This window comes from Sander vitreus, chromosome 1, assembly GCF_031162955.1.
Source record: "Sander vitreus isolate 19-12246 chromosome 1, sanVit1, whole genome shotgun sequence".
NCBI lineage: Eukaryota > Metazoa > Chordata > Actinopteri > Perciformes > Percidae > Sander > Sander vitreus.
In genome coordinates, this window is record NC_135855.1 from 14,852,199 (window position 1) to 14,869,366 (window position 17,168).

At 41.6% G+C, this 17,168-nt stretch overlaps 1 protein-coding gene across 1 annotated transcript; it reads left to right on the top strand.

Annotated features, from left to right (window-relative positions):
- The first annotated feature begins 1,287 nt into the window (after positions 1–1,287).
- Positions 1,288–17,151, top strand: nnt2 (nicotinamide nucleotide transhydrogenase 2). Its single transcript, XM_078278251.1, has 21 exons — positions 1,288–1,653; positions 2,426–2,655; positions 2,765–2,964; positions 3,064–3,151; positions 3,271–3,359; positions 3,446–3,633; positions 4,269–4,402; positions 4,519–4,710; positions 5,229–5,379; positions 6,943–7,104; positions 7,211–7,321; positions 7,450–7,595; positions 8,526–8,721; positions 9,563–9,796; positions 10,379–10,539; positions 10,928–11,107; positions 11,204–11,363; positions 14,567–14,648; positions 16,077–16,195; positions 16,538–16,653; positions 16,757–17,151. Exons 1-21 carry the CDS (start codon positions 1,524–1,526, stop codon positions 16,901–16,903), a joined length of 3,216 nt encoding a protein of 1,071 aa, XP_078134377.1. The 5' UTR covers positions 1,288–1,523; the 3' UTR covers positions 16,904–17,151.
- The last annotated feature ends 17 nt before the right edge of the window (positions 17,152–17,168 follow it).

Here is a 17,168-nt window from a genome sequence, read left to right on the forward strand (position 1 = left end):
TTCCTCTGCTACTCAAATACATATAAATAATTACTAAATAATACAATTAATTACTAATTAAATAATAAATAAATGCATGCCAAAAGATGAATCATCACCGCTAGTACAATAATAATAATAATAATAATAATAATAATAATAATAATAACAATAACAATAATAATAATACGTATTATGATTATTAAAAAATATTATTATTATTATTATACATATTTAATAGGCCTATGTAAATAATATAAAATATATTCCAATAGTTTGGAACACGAAAAAGGAAATAGTCATGATCGTCCAACAATTAAGTTACATTTACACATTTCTTGTCTCTGGCACTCTGGCGTCACCCTGCGTCCAGAAAATAAAATGCCGTGATTTTAACGAATGTAAACAAACATATGTCTAGTAGATAGTCCCCAATAATGTGTGTGTGTGCGTGTGTATAACTTGAATATCTTTGTTTTGTTTTAGAGCTGCATATAGGAAGAGAGAGGGAGGGACTATCGCGAGACCGCGTGTGTGTATATACCTTTTGAAAATAAATTTACCAGGGACTATTTGTGATAAACATGTTAATCCAGCCTTTAATTCGCAGGGCGTCTGGCAGCGGGGAGTTTATCTGCTTCAGGGGTGGTTCATGAGTAAAGCCACATGACTTTCTATTTATACATAAATAGTGTGGCAGCGATGTCGAAACTGCGGAAGGTCGTTTGTCTGTCGGTCTGTTCCTGCAAGCAGACGAGGAAAGGGTAGGACGTCTCACAGGTGACCCTGCTGCTGAGAGAAAGTTGAAACATAAACAGCTGCTCTTTCTGGAAATCTGAAAGGCAAGTCTGGCAATAACAACGCAATCAACAAATCAACCAATGTATTAATGAATTAGTAAAAGTGGATACTGAAGAGATGATTGACTGTGTGATTCAGTGAGTGAATGAATGAATGGAAAAAATAGAACTACACAGTTGCCACACTTTGTATTTGTTTTTTGGTGATGAAAATTGTGTTCTTTAAGAGACCAGTATTTATATTTAGTACCTTTTTTACAACTTGCTTGTGTAAGAAGATGTGTGGGTGTCTGAGTCCTGAGCTGTCCCCTCTAGCCCAACAACATTTGATTGGATTTCTCTGCCCTGCTCACAACCATAGACTGTATCAAACAGCTTCCAGCAACCAGGCCAGACTTGGCACAGTCCCCCCCACCCTGTGCCGTCATAATTCCAGATCTCGCGAACAAGCCCGGAGTGTGTAATCAACCCTGGGCCCTGTGTGTGTGTGTGTGTGTGTGTGTGTGTGTGTGTGTGTGTGTGTGTGTCTCGTGTCCAGCAGAGCTGAAATGTCACTTTGCTGTCTGTAGGCCTTGCAGCACAGGCACCCTGAGTGTGTGACTAGGGCTCAGGACCTACTTGTGAAGGGGGGATTATAATGTGCTTTGTTATTTGACAGCAAGTGCAGAAGTAGTGTTAACTTACCATCTACCTCTGCTTGTTTGTTTTCATATTCACGAGCCAGAGAGAGGACACTCAGTGGCCATGTCGACCCTCCTTCGCTGCATCTCCAGCTCTTCTGTCGTTTTGTTCCAGCGAGGGGTCCACCAGAGGATACCTGGAAGAAGGCATTTCAGGACTTTCCCTGTGTTATGGGACCAAAAGGCCTCTAGAGGTAGGACATGTACAGCTCTATTAAAATCTCTCCGCTTAACCTTACAATGTCTTTCATAGAGGACAGCCTTTGCCTGCATGCTTTCTTTTCGTTTGGATTGAGAGTTTATTCAAGGACACTTTTCCTCTGGCCAGAAGAAGGGAAAACTCCACAGATCATTAACTGTTTGCAGCAGGTTGCTAGATATGTTCCCAAAATAGGGAGAGCTGTAGTGAAGCAGGCTGTGGCTATACTCACTGTAGGAGCTGCTGCTAACATGTGAGAACATATGAGAGGTCAGTTAAAGGTGACATGTTAAAGTGTAACAGCAGTCTGACAGATTATGTTCAGACATTTGTTTATGGAGTCTGTTCGCGGGGGTACATGTCAGCAAGTGTTTGTGAGAGTTTTGCGAGTTACTGAGTGCTTTTAAGTTTGAATTTTGAGAGTGTCTGTGTAGGAGTGTAGGCCTCTCTGTGTGTGCTGGCTCCGAGCCAATCACCTGCTAATAATGTCTCCATGGAGGCGAGGTCACCATGCCAAGTATGGAGAGAAATGTGTAACCTGACACTGTTTCCAGCTACACAATCTCGGCTGTACATGCAAACTCTCCTGTGTAGTTGCACAAAAAGATAAAGAAACAAAAGCTCCCCTATATTTTATTATAAAGTGATGTTGCTTTTTGTATGAACGTTTCTAATAGTTATTTTAGTTTTTAGGAAAGAACTGTTGATGCATTCCATAGCTTTTTTAGGTTCTGCAGACTCAACTATTAGCTGGTTTATGTGCTCAGGTGTGCTCTACAAGGACCTGGTGGTTGGGGTTCCTAAGGAGACGGTACATAGTGAGCGCCGCGTGGCGTTGTCTCCTGCGGGGGTGGAGGCGCTGGTCAAACAGGGCTTTAACGTGCAGGTGGAGAGTGGAGCTGGAGAGGAATCCAAGTTCTCTGATCAGCAATACAAAGATGCTGGAGCCACCATCACTAATGTCAATGGAGCCTTTGGCTCAGACTTGGTCCTTAAGGTCCGTACACATCTTCTATTTAGTTCTAATAAGACAGTTCTGTGTATAGTTTGTTTGAGTCTAGATAGTACTGAATTTCTCTTCCTCTAACATCCCTTTTCTGCTGTAGGTTCGAGCCCCCAGTTTGAGCGAGGCAGACCTCCTGAAGCCTAACTCCACCTTGGTGAGCTTCATCTATCCAGCCCAGAACCCAGAGCTGATGGAGAAGCTGTCAGAGAGGCGGAGCAATGTGCTGGCCATGGACCAGGTGCCCAGAGTCACCATCGCACAGGGCTACGATGCACTCAGCTCCATGGCTAACATCGCTGGGTAAAGAAAAATATACATTTACGTGCAGATTCCTATATTTGCAGCTGTTTGCAGGAATGTCTTGTTACTGTAAATGTAACTTGGATGTTTGTTTTGTAGGTACAAGGCTGTGGTTTTGGCTTCTAACCACTTTGGCAGGTTCTTTACTGGTCAGATCACAGCTGCAGGAAAAGTACCCCCAGCTAAGGTAACTGTATACATGTTATGCAAGTCAACATGAGTGTCTTCCCACAGTCTTTCCTTTTTTTCTTTTCAATCGACCTCAAAGGTCCCCACTTTGTACAATAATGCTTCTGTTGCACTAAGGTCCTGGTTATTGGAGGTGGAGTGGCTGGCTTGGCAGCAGCAGGTACAGCCAAGTCGATGGGAGCCATAGTCAGAGGGTTTGACACGAGGTATAAGATGGAACATTATGTCTCAGACTGCAGACTGAGTGATGATCATGACATTGACAATAACCTGACTGTTTCTTGGCTATCAGGCCAGCAGCCTTGGAGCAGTTCAAATCATTTGGGGCAGAGCCTTTAGAGGTAGACATCAAGGAGTCTGGCGATGGAGTCGGAGGTTATGCCAAAGAGATGTCTAAGGAGTTCATTGACGCTGAGATGGCCCTTTTCGCCAAGCAGTGTAAAGAGGTGGACATTCTCATCAGCACTGCTCTGATTCCAGGTCAGTCGCACTGGTACCTTCTCCCTCTCGTCTTTTCTCTTTTGGTGTTTAAAGCCGCATTAATCAATAGTTGTTACATAGTAACATTGAACCAGTGGGATGAACCCACTGAGAACTACGACAGAACTCTACAAGGCCTTTTGTTTTAGCAGCCTGGAAATATACTTTATAGTAGAGACTCGGCTGTTCTCATCAATCCTTGTTGGCAGCTGTTTCCAGCTAATAAAAACCTGTAGGCTACCTGCCCACAGCTGACAAAGTTTCAGATTGGCTGGTGGTAAACATACAAAATTTATCATCTAACAGGTAAAGACCCAGACATTTTTCTTAGAAGTTGGTGGAGATTAAAACACAGCTGAAAGAAGGCTAAATAAATATATGTCAGGTGGCCAGACACACGATTTCAAATAGATGCAAATGTTGCTTTGTGTCCGTTGATTGTGTGAGTAGGCAATTAACTGCTAACACATTTGCCATAGCAACTCGATAAGCTTGTTCAGATATTTTTCAGCCCCCTTGTGGCCAAAAATTGAAATGCGGATCCACTATCCTCTGACTTTCCTGTTTCTTAGGTTGCATGATGTAATGAACATTAGATGCATCTCATCTGTCCTGTGTTTCCTGTTCCCATGTAGGGAAGCGGGCTCCCATTCTGATCAAGAAGGAGTTTGTGGAGTCGATGAAGGACGGCTCTGTGGTGGTGGATCTGGCTGCAGAGGCAGGGGGCAACATCGAGACCACCAAGCCTGGAGAGCTGCACGTTCACAAGGTGAGGTTTCTGCGTAGCCAGCAGACTTTGATAAAGAACAAAAGAAACCTGTTTTTATATTTTGTTCACCCCTGTGTAAAATGTACTAATGATGTACTTTCTTTTTTATTAACTAGGGAGTAACACACATTGGCTACACAGACCTGCCCAGCCGCATGGCCACCCAGGCCAGCACTCTGTATTCGAACAACGTACTGAAGCTGCTGAAGGCCATAAGCCCAGACAAGGAATACTTCCACTATGAGCCCAAAGATGAATTTGACTATGGAACAATTGACCATGTCATCCGTGGGACTCTTGTCATGAAGGTGGGTTTCTATTTGTTGTAACTGTCCACTGGCAGCCTCCGTCTTCGCTGGCATCCCTCCCTCCCCCCCTCTTGGCACATCAGATCCTGTCATGCTAAGATACTGTGCCAAATGAGTCCTAAAAAACAAATCCCAGCTGGGAATAGCTCATGTTGGATCCCAGTAAGAATGTTATGAACGTTTCAAAATATACTTATCCAGGAATTTTGGCTGCGACACATTGTTTATGGCAGAAAAGGCATGCAACCTCAACAGGACATATCAGGTTACCCCTTGTTAAACTAAGCATTATTCAGGCCCCTTAAAAAAAACACTAGTAACTGGTTCGTGATTGCTGTTTGTTCAGTATAATCGCCTATGTGGTCCATGAGTTTGTGTTTTGAGTGCTTCCACCATGGAGCTGAGATCTCCCACAATGCAAGACTCCAAAGTCTTGATGTCTGTTTCTCACGCAAAAATCTGTGGATGTCCTCTGTGTTCTCACACTAGTCCTCTTGTGTGTTTTCTAATGTGTCCAGGAGGGCAAGAACATTTTCCCGTCCCCTCTTCCAAAAACAGCCCCCCCAGCCCCAGTGAAACAGAAAACAGTGGCAGATTTGGAGGCTGAGAAAAAGGCGGTGATCTCTCCCTTCAAACGCACCCTGACCTCTGCTAGCGTCTACACTGCAGGTCAGATACGAATACACAGATGCATAAAGAAAAAATGACTAGACATCTGGCACAATTTCATGTGCAATGAAGTTGTGTTGTTACAAGGAATTGGAAAGAGGTTGTTTTTTCCAATTCTGAAAAAGAGACCCTTCTCTACTGAAGAAAAAACAAAATTAACTGGATAGCAGTATAATGACTTATGTAGCTGTGTTTGGCCTAAATTGCTTGTTAAAAATTTGTTAAAAAGCGTTTACCATATATTTCTTATCCTGTTAAATGTTGGTTGTACAATTTGTAGCAGTTCAAAACAGAGCTTAAACAATTAGGTGATTGAAAAAGTTAATCACCAACTATCTTGACAATCGGTCAATCGAAAGTACATTTTCAAGCAAGAAGGCCAAACATTTTGATGATTTAAGCCTCTCAAATGTGATAAAGATTTGCTGCTTTTCCTTTACATCATAGTAAACAGCATCTTTGGTTGGACAAAAAAAAGCAATTTGAAAACATCCCCATGGGGAAAATATCACCTTGGGGGAATTATTTGGACTATTTTCTGATGTTTTATTGACCAAGAAAATGAAGAAAAAAATCTGCACATTAATTGATAATAAAAATAATTGTTCGTTGCAGTCCTAGTTCCAAACAATATCTGGACATATTTGGACATTTTTGCCTTTTTTTTTTTTTAAATTATTATTATTATTATTGCAACAGCACAGAGATCACCACCTTAATGGAACTTAAATCTCTTTTTACTCATAAAGAACAATCAAGTTACATTCTTACATGAAATACATTTGTTTTACTTTTTCATTTCCAAAAAAGAACCCCCCTGGCCACCCTCCCCCAAACCCACCCTCATCAGAACCTCTGTGTATCTCAGTATGTCACCGTTCAAACAAAAAACAGTAGTGAGTCACCCGTACATTTACACATAATCCAGTAATAAAAAACCAAACCAGTAGTACATAAAACAATAATGCAGACTTCTTTAGGCCTTGGCCATCAAACTGTCTTAGTGCTTTACATGTCATTAGGGAATCTCAGGCAGAGACTTCAGTTTTTCAAAATATGTTATTAATGGGTTCCAGATACCATAAAAAAAAGGTCATTGGACCCTCTAAGTACATACTTTATCTTAGATACATCATAAGATCAGTTAGCCATACAGATACTTTTGGTGGGTATGGTGATTTCTGATGTAAAAGAATTTTCCCGCTGGCAGTCAAAGTTGAAAAGGTTAATACATCTTTATACCTAGCAAGCCCTATATGGTCGCTCTGCACTGTCCTTAATGGAACAATTGAATGCAGACACTCCGTTATAATGAAGCACAGTGGGGAATACAGTTTTGGTAAAGTATGACGTATGAGTTCAGGAGAAACTATGAATCATCACACATGCATAACCTGTTATGAAAATAGAAGTGTTTGTGTTTTTGCCTGTTCAATTATTCCATTGCTTTAATTGTGAAAAAAAAAAAAAAGACTAGACGAGACTGGAAAACATAACTGCATATTTTTTCCACTACATCAATATGGAAAGAACTGTAAACAGGCAACACTGCTCTCTCTGTAGGTGTGTCCACCTGTCTGGCTCTGGGAATCATCTCCCCCAACGCAGCCTTCACTCAGATGGTCACCACCTTTGGCTTGTCTGGGATTGTGGGATACCACACTGTGTGGGGCGTGACCCCCGCTCTGCACTCACCCCTCATGTCTGTCACCAACGCCATCTCAGGTTAGAAGTCAATATAAGATGGTGGCCAAATTGAGAAACACGGTATAGGTGTTTTTTTTCAATTTTAATCCCCCCCCCCATATGTTCCGTCTGTCCTCTCCGACAGGTCTGACAGCAGTTGGAGGTCTGGTGCTGATGGGTGGAGGTCTCACACCCTCCACCCTTCCTGAGGGTCTCGCTCTTGCTGCTGCCTTTGTTTCCTCCATCAACATTGCTGGTTTGATGTTCAACACCCAAACACAAAAATGAACAACAGAGAACAAAGAAAGATTTTTCCCTATCCAATCAAATGAAAAATGTGTTTTCTTCTAGAAATGTGTTTTCTTTCTTTTTCTGTGAATGCAGGTGGTTTCCTGATCACCCAGAGGATGTTGGACATGTTCAAGCGTCCCACTGACCCTCCTGAGTACAACTACTTGTACATGCTGCCTGGGGCTGCCTTTGTTGGTGGATATGGAGCCTCAGTGGCTGCTGGGTACAACATCGAGCAGGTCACAGGATAAATATATCTTCATTCCACTCACATTTGTTCTCATTCAAATATACACAAGTAGCTTGTTTTTATATAACCAGTATTAAGTAGCTTGTCAGTCAATGTGGTATGTGCTACCCAAGATGACTGTGGTTGAGTTTAAAGTGAATGTTCTGTCTGATAATTGAATTGATGAGTATTAGGGTGGCAGTGTCCTTAAAACTATAAAATGTCAGAATATTTAAAGGACAATTCCAGCACGAAATGAACCTAGGGGTTAATAACACCTGTGTCGACCGTTCTCTGGGATATGTTTTCATGCTAATCCAATGTGTCTCTAGCTTGAAACAAGCTACCGCAAACCGGGGGTTAGCTGCTAATGCTAGCTTTCGGGGCAGAGGGTAAATCGCTATTTGATACCACTAACAAGGCTCGAAATAGCACCACACTTAAACGGTGACACTTAAATCTTGGATAACGGTCATGACCAGTCGAACGACGAACGCCGTGCAACCAGTAACCAGTAACATAGCTCAAACACAGCGTTCGTGATTCGACTGCTCATGACTATTATCCAAGATGGCGGCCGCATGTAAACATTAACGCCCATATATAGAGATTTACTCCTCGACGCAGCAGCCGCAGGTTCGACTCCGCCCTGCGGCCCTTTGCCACAGGTCATTTCCCCTCTGTCTCCCCTTTCAGGTCTTCAGCTGTCCTAAAAAAATAATCTTTAAAAAAAAAGAAAGAAGAAAAAGAGTCCAGAGTGATGCCTTTAACTTGTTTTGGGAGACCAATAGTCCCAAACGTAAAGATATTCAATGCACTTACATTAACAGTTTTTTAATTAAGCTTTTATTCATACTTTTAACTTGACTGTGTCTGTAACCGTGTTTAAGCACTACACAAATAAGTCAGACTAGTGTTTTTTTTTTTTTTTTTACCTCAGATGATGTACTTGGGCTCAGGTTTGTGTTGTGTCGGGGCGCTGGCAGGCCTCTCTGCCCAGGGCACCAGTCGCTTGGGAAACACGCTGGGCATGATGGGAGTGGCAGGGGGCATCGCTGCCACGCTCGGTGCCCTCAAACCCTCACCAGAGCTGCTGTCTCAGATGTCTCTGGCCATGGCCACTGGGGGAACCCTGGGTAGGTAGCTTCCTGCTTTTAGAAGATCTACAATTGAGATACACGTGATGATCGACTGGCTGCAAAATGCCCACTCTGGCACTGATTATCATCACCACCTGATTAAGTTTCAGAACAGATCTTGTTGTTATTCACTATCTAAAGCCCCTAGAAGGCGTTGTGTTCTGTATCATGGCAAGGAGACTCACAGCTAACCAGGGAGCGTTTTAGTTTCCATTTAAATAGAAACAAAAATAATAAAGCTTGGGCATGTCTCCTTTTGAAGTCAACAGTTTGTTTAGAAAACTACAAGATCATCATGAATGAATTACATGTTATTAACTCTGTATGCAACTCCTCCGGTCTTTGAAGAGTGTGAATATTTTGCTAATTCATAACAGAACATCAATCATCCTGCCCAGATACAGTGGATTTCGTCCTTGTGTGTGATTGTTGTACATGTTAATAGTAATCTAAGAAAGCAGGATGATAAATTACATTTTAATCAACACACACACACACACACACACACACACACACACACGCAGGCAGCAGAGCATGAGGGTTTGCTCAATGATAAATTAGTGACCCTATGTTTTTGAGGAAACGCACTTAAATACTTAACTTAGGACTCATTAGATTGTCTTTGAAGACAAGGCCCTGTTTGTTAAGAGTAAAATTACTGAAAGCAGGTGTTTGCCTTTTAACCATTTGCTTTTTAAAAACTTAATATTTTCACTCTTTTGTATTATAAACATAGCCAATGTGCATGAGAAGTGGGGGGCCTGGTGCTTGACTTAGCCAGACAAACTAGTAGCTCCCAGAGATTTACTCAAGTGTTTGTTGGATCTTCATATCTCAGGTCTGACCCTTGCCAAGCGTATTGAAATCTCAGACTTGCCGCAGCTTGTGGCCGCCTTCCACAGCCTTGTGGGGCTGGCAGCTGTTTTCACCTGCGTTGCAGAGTTCATGATTGAGTACCCCCACCTGGACACTCACCCAGCCGCCGGTGTACTCAAGACTGTGGCATATCTGGGCACCTACATCGGAGGCGTCACTTTCAGTGGCTCACTGGTGGCCTACGGCAAGCTTCAAGGTAATGGATGTAACTTATATTTTTAACAGAAACAGTATATAAGTACATATATTTTGCGTGTGACATGTTTTAAATTCTGTGGAATGTTTCCTTTACAAGTCTGATCATTGTTCTCCATTTGACACAGACACACTAATATCTATATAAACACACTGAGCTTTGCGTCCTCTGGTGCTGATTGTCTCTTTCATCTAGTTAAAGCCAAAGATCCTCTGGTAAATCCAGGCCTGGACTGGGGGGGATTGTTTGCATGTGTCAGCAATTACTAATTTACATTGCAGTGTGACTGATCAAGAGGAGACACATGAGACACATGAGAAGCTTTCTGGTAATTTGTAATGGGTACTGGCCGCATGGCTTTGGCTGGTGAAGGGCGGCTGTCTGATTTGTAGATGGGACAGACTCTTAGACGGCTGATGAGAGGCCTCCACAGAGAAGTCTCAGAGTTCAAAGACACATGACACTGCTTAAGAGAAAAGCGTGTTTACATCTTTGTAAAAGTATTCCCCTTCAGCCTTAAAAAATGAGTGACAATCATTTCTGGCTTCTCTGAATATTTGTTGGAAATGTTTTTGGTTGTAGGCATCCTGGACTCTGCCCCCCTGCATTTGCCAGGACGACACATGCTGAACGCCGGTCTGATGGCAGCGTCAATGGGAGGCATGGTGCCCTTTATGCTAAGTTCTAGCTACGGTACTGGCATGGGGTGTCTAGTGGGAGTGTCTGGGCTTTCCACTATTATGGTGAGTTCCATCGATTCACTAAGCTGAGAAAAAGTGAAGCAAAAAACATATAAAAAAATAACTGGATGACGTTGAAGATGTGCAACTTTTTGTCAGTAAAAATGTATTTCATCAATTTAATATTAAAAATGGATTTGGATTGTAATAGAATGCCAATCACTCTTTTTAATAACAAACATGGATTACATTTTTACTTTACTAAGTTGGTACCTTGTCACGTCAGTGACTTGTACTCTGTGTACCCAGTGAGTAAAATGTGATGTACTATTGGTTAAACATAAAACATTAAACTGCCGGTTGTTGCTACAGATTATGCAGAAGCTGGGTTTTAGTTGGCTCCTATGTGGCTCCTATGTTTTCTTTCATTTCTTCTTCAACCTCCCCATAGGGTGTAACCCTGACAGCAGCCATCGGGGGCGCTGACATGCCTGTGGTTATCACCGTGTTAAACAGCTACTCTGGATGGGCGCTCTGTGCTGAAGGCTTCTTACTAGATAACAATCTGATGACGATTGTTGGAGCTCTGATTGGCTCCTCCGGTGCCATCCTCTCCTACATCATGTGTGTGGTGAGTAGACACATACATGTATTTCCAGCCACATGTGTGATCTTGTACAGTGTACTCAGCACAATGACCTGAGCCTGTGTCCTCTTCTCTTCCAAGGCTATGAACCGCTCCCTGCCCAATGTGATCTTGGGTGGGTACGGCACCACCTCCACAGCGGGCGGTAAACCCATGGAGATTGTTGGCACTCACACTGAGGTCAATCTGGACCAGACCATTGACATAATCAAAGAAGCCAACAGCATCATCATCACACCAGGTACACACTACATGCAACACGAGACTTTCGTGATTCCACTGGGTATTTGGGTATTTTTCCCCTGGGTAGTTTTAACTGAGTGGCCAAAATTAACATATTGGCTCACCTGCCGTAGGTCGGTTAAAAAAAGTCAATCAAAAACTGATTTTAATTTTTTTTTTAAACAGCACATTTTTATTATTTGCTGTATGGAATCAGGTTACAAAACAGTAAACAAAGTGACAGAGGTTTAATTTAATATTCATTTTTTGTTTTGTTAAAAAACTGTCAAAACATGGGAATGTTAAAAGAACTGCCGATTTAGCATTTCACTCTTATAACATTGTTGTTGAGTCCCTTGAATGTAACGATTCGGGTGTTTTATGCTAGTAGCGGCTAAGGTAGCCTCGAGCTGCTAGCCTTAAAGTGTAACTCTCGCCAAAATGCAACCTAGGGTCTTTTTGTGAATGTACCCGAGTCAAACTTTCGTTTAAAAGCATATTTAAGACGGAAGCGTCACTTTTAAGATTTACCGTTTTCTCGTTTTTCGGTCAAATGGCCTTTTGAAAGGGAGTCCTAGGGGCACTTTTATGCTAGCCTCAAAATAGCTATTTTTAAAACACTAAGAAGGCCGACACAACATGAAATTTGCTCGAAGTATCGCCAGGGGCTCTACACATGAACGCAAGCATTGAGAACATTGTTTGGGTACACAGAGTTTACTAAAAAAGGTTTTAAACAACTCACTGTAGCTGCTGTCCGGTCACTGTCTATCGAGCCAGTCAAAAATAGTCGAGGGAGGAGAGTAAAGATAGAGAGCTCCTAAAGCTTAGTTCCATATAAATGCACGGATAATTCGTTGTTTTGTTGCTAGTGAAACACAATATTGACCATGTAGTTGAAAAAGGAGCCTCATATGACGAGTCCGTTCATTCGCATTCGGAGATCGCCTATTTTGGACTGGGAAAATGGCGGATAGCGTAAACAACAACTGCTAATGTGAGTTGCTCAAATTTTGTATATATTTATAATCAAATTTGTAATCAAATTTTATAAGATTTCACGCAGCTCCCTCTGGAACCACAAAATGCATTTGTACTCCTAAAGTCCAACAGATAGCTTAATCAAGAGAATATTTGATAATAGCTCATGGTCAAAAAGACTGCAATAGTGAACATGTATATGGCTTGAGAATAGGCAAGTTAGGCTAGTTTGGATTTTGATTAAAACCAAACCATTCAAATGTTATACTTTTTGTCATTTTAGTCAGCTAAAGTCATTTTACACCATGCATACATATAGTACAGTAGCAAAAGCTTTTCCCCCAGTAGAAAGTGGAGACACTGCTGAAAAAGACCATAGCCTTTGGGAAAAATAGGTGTAGAATGAGGTTTGGGTTGACATTGGAGACTTTAATATCAGATTCTCTCATCACTGGACAGTGTGGATCCTCCACTGCACTCCAGCTGCAGCTTTTCAGACTGTCTGGATCAAGGGACTAAGCCTCTCTCCACAACCCGTAGCTCCTATGGCGCCATTTTGATGCTAACAAGCACTCACCCGCCGTTAGCATTTCATTGACTGCCATTCATTTTGACGTCACTTTGACAGCGAATAACTTTACATCTGAAGCGTTTAAAGACTTTATTTGTCCATTGTTTATTTCTAAAGAAACACGACAATGTATAAAAGGCTCCATTACCTTGTACCTCACGTTATGGCTCCGTAGTAGATGTTTTTGTAAAAATAGGCGACTTGCTGTCGCATAGTGGAGGAATTACCGTATAGTACAGGAGAAGTTCGCAGGCAGTTTCGACTTACATTAGCTGTTTAAGTTTAATTACTAATGTTAACTAGCATTTTAGTTAGCAATAATTAGCCTGTGTCCATGTTATCTCCTTACATATACCTATGCTCTCCGTCTCTGCAAGATTCGGAATGATTGAGATTTCTCTTGGCACAGCTACCAGAAGGCTTCCAACTTTCAGACAGGTTGCTCACGTCACATCCACGTCATCAAGCTCAGTTGGAGGCTGCGCAGTAACGCTCAGCCCTCACCGGAAAAGTGCTTCTAATAGCCTTCACTGGTCTCTGTCCAGAGCAACGGGATCTCTTGGTCCATTTATTTTACTGTCTATGGTCTGGATCAATTGCATCTGCGATCTTTCTCTCGTCTGATTAACTTCACCTGATAAAAAGGCAGAGCCTGACCGTTCTGCCAAAATGGGGATTCGCAGCAGCTCTGGAAAAGCTAAAAGCTTTTGCAAAGCGGGATTAACTCAGAATATTAAAGCATGGTAACCAGAAGAGAGATCCCCCAGACACCTGGACTCTTAAAAGTAAATAAAGTGAGTTTGTCAGCAAAGAGTAAAGGATGATGGATTTAACTTTTGAGTGTGAGACAGTCACCACATCCTGATTTATTAAAAAGAAAAGCCAGATTTGTCTGACAACTGAGTAGTTGTCGAGTGGCCTGGGCAAGAGGAACCAATCTCAACAATAACTTGGATAGCTGTTGTTTTCAAGTGGCTCCAAACCAACCCAAGGACAGCTGTGTGGTCCCACATGCTGGTTAGATTAGAGAAACAGTGAAAAGCCATAAGAGCAATTGAGTCCAGACCCAAGATTTCTTCATGTGCTGTCAACAACAAAGCAAGGCAGTGAAGAAACAGAAGGCTTAGTTGTCTGGGGAATTAGAAGATACGGGTTAACGGTAACTGGCTTTAAAAAAAACTCGATTAGGGGTAATGCTGAACTTTACAAGGTACCTGACCACCAGGGTTAAATAAGGGTTAGGCAGACACAGAGAAAGGAGTTCTTTGCACGCAGGGGACCCAAATGCACACCACACGTGAAAGTTTTCTGAAGAAAAATGTCTCTCAGACCAATGACCCACTATGATTTAATACAGAGAGGAGTCTTGTGGTTGATGAGGACAAAAGAAAGAATAAAGGGTAGAGGAATCACTGGTTTCATTGTTGTCGAAACCCCTGCTGGATTGCTGTGCTTTCATTTAAAAATGAACAATAACTGTGTCAAATGCTCATTTATTCCAACAGGGCCATTAACAAAACACAAAACCAGAGTAGGAAATGCTATTGGATAATAGACTCCAGCCACTATAGATTACATTTCTAGATACTAGTAAAACAAAGATGATTAAGATTAAAATGCACTTGTTTTAGGCTATTGCATATTTATTCTCTGTATGTTTTTGTGCATAGGTTGGGGTCTGTGTGCAGCAAAAGCCCAGTACCCGATTGCAGACATGGTGAAGATGCTGAAGGAACAGGGCAAGAATGTCAGGTGAATGTTAGTCTTTCTTTGCCAGACCCTCCTCCAAAGCGCGCTGGAGGAGACTCTGGCTACTCTACATAGCATTCAGGGATGGGAGGAAAACGTGCTCTGGTTTAATGGCATTTCTTTAAACCAATCACAATCGTCTTGAGCGGTGCTAAGCACCGGAGAAAAGCCGCGGTGCCGCTGCAAAATGGGCTCGGAAGGAACTTGTTTTGGTGGAACGTGTATGTTTAAAAGTTGTTTTAGTCGTGCAACAGAAAACTCAGATTGGACAGATAGTCTAGCTAGCTGTCTGGATTTACCCTGCAGAGATCTGAAGAAATGTTAACCATAGTCCTCATGAATCCACTGGAGTTTAAAATGCCAAAACAAAGGAAGCCCAAGGCAACGAATATCCGGCCTAAATGAGTGAAATCCGTCGGATTTTCCGGCGGCGACGGAGCAATCCCGGAAGTGGATATAGACTAGGTGAATATCTGCCCTCATGCTGTTCATCTCCTTTATAAACAAGATTATTGCTGCTTATTTCCTCAGTGGGTTTGCCCTGAGGAAGTGTTTTAAAATATTATTATAAATGAGGCACTCTAACCAAAAAAGCAACTCTCTACCAACACCTGATATGTGAGAAATATTTGCATCATCTCCTGTTAGCAAAGTGGGAAATGTACTAAAGTACTTTTTTTTTTTTTTTTTTTTTTAAGTATACTACAAAGTACTGACTTAAAGAAAGACAGAAGTACCTTTTTAGTACTGTACATTTATCAGATTTGACTTGAGTATTCTAATTTGAATGCTACTTTATACTTTTACTCTACTACATTTCCGAGGTTTACTTTTTATTCCATTTACGTGACAAGTTACTATAGTTACTTTTCAGATTTAGACTTTACATAATAAACATGTCGACATGTTATAGATCAAACTACCCAGCAACATATAAATAAGTTAATAGTAGCTTCATCTCCACCAGCTACAATATAAAAATGCTACTTGAACAATACATCAGTATTAATCATTAAATAATATATATCACTGAGGAGTCATTCTGCTGCGTAATAAGTACTTTCGATACTTTAAGTACATATTGCTGATAATACTTTGACTTAGGCATGATTTTAAATGCAGGGTTTTTACTTCTAGCAAGGTATTATGACCATAGAAATAAAATGTTCTATTTCTATGATTATGACAGGTATGTTGCTACCTTTAGTAAAAGTACTAGCAGTACTTTAAGTAAAAGATCTCAGTACAACACCACTGAATATTCCACCACTGCTTTCTTTTCTTTTTATGTGCTTTACAACAAATCTGAACTTGTTTAGAAAGTGACGTGTGCATTTTTAGGAGCATCATTGATCAGGGAGCTGTGAGTTTTCAATGTAAATCAATAAGTGTTGATGAGCAGTAATAATTTGTGTCCATCCCCTCCAACAGGTTTGGGATCCACCCAGTGGCCGGTCGTATGCCCGGCCAGCTGAACGTCCTTTTGGCTGAGGCTGGTGTTCCCTATGATGTGGTCCTGGAGATGGATGAGATCAACGATGACTTCCCAGGTAAAAAAAAAAAAATCTAGATAGAATATTTGCTACATGTTGTCACTTTGGCAGGAAGGTGTCAGATAATAATACAAGATCAATTATGTGTAATAATCTCATCCGCACTTGCAGCAGCCTTGTGTTGTGTCTTGATATTTAGACGTGTCATGTTATCAGGGCAACGGTCTTGTTTTCTTAGCAACCAGGCATGCAGTCTCGAGACACATGGTTCTGTTTATGACAGAGGGAGATAAGTGCGGTGCTGGGGAACCCAATGACATTCGTTAGGACAATTGCAGAGCATTTTGCCAGCGGTTTGTCTGTCTTGTGTATAAATGTGTAAACGTCTGTGGCCCACAGAGACAGACTTGACACTGGTGATCGGAGCCAACGACACAGTGAATTCTGCAGCACAAGAAGATCCTAACTCTATAATTGCTGGTATGCCTGTCCTGGAAGTGTGGAAGTCCAAACAGGTAGGTCGTTTAATTAGCTTTGATTGCTGCTCAGACAATATCACTATTTTTTAGCTGTGATACAAAAAGTGACCATATACACTTAATTTAAACTTTCCTCCAGGTGATAGTGATGAAGCGTACCTTGGGCGTGGGCTACGCTGCAGTAGATAACCCCATTTTCTACAAGCCCAACACATCAATGTTGCTGGGAGATGCCAAGAAGACGTGTGACGGCCTGCAAGCGAAGATCAGAGAGACCTTCTACTAGTGACTCCTCATCAGCTCACCATCATCGACAGTAGTTTTAAATACAGAGGCACGCTGACCGATAATGCATTTCCACTATTGGCTTTCAGGATATATATTTTTGGAGAGCAGATTTATGGGATGTGAAACAAACGTTCAATTACAAAGATGCCCAAGATTCATAAGATGATTTTTTTTTTTTTTTGGAAGGGACATGAATAGCTCAAACAGAAATGTGTACGGATTTGTAAATAAAAATATTTAAACATATCTGAAGTCTTTTTCCT

What these genes read in the sequence shown, in the direction of transcription:
- nnt2 (XM_078278251.1), top strand. Translation starts at nt 1,524, where the DNA reads ATGTCGACCCTCCTTCGCTGCATCTCCAGCTCTTCTGTCGTTTTGTTC. An exon ending in GTGGGACTCTTGTCATGAAG is followed by an intron (nt 4,711 to 5,228) that starts GTGGGTTTCTAT and finishes TAATGTGTCCAG; the next exon opens with GAGGGCAAGAACATTTTCCC. An exon ending in CTGGGTACAACATCGAGCAG is followed by an intron (nt 7,596 to 8,525) that starts GTCACAGGATAA and finishes TTTTTACCTCAG; the next exon opens with ATGATGTACTTGGGCTCAGG.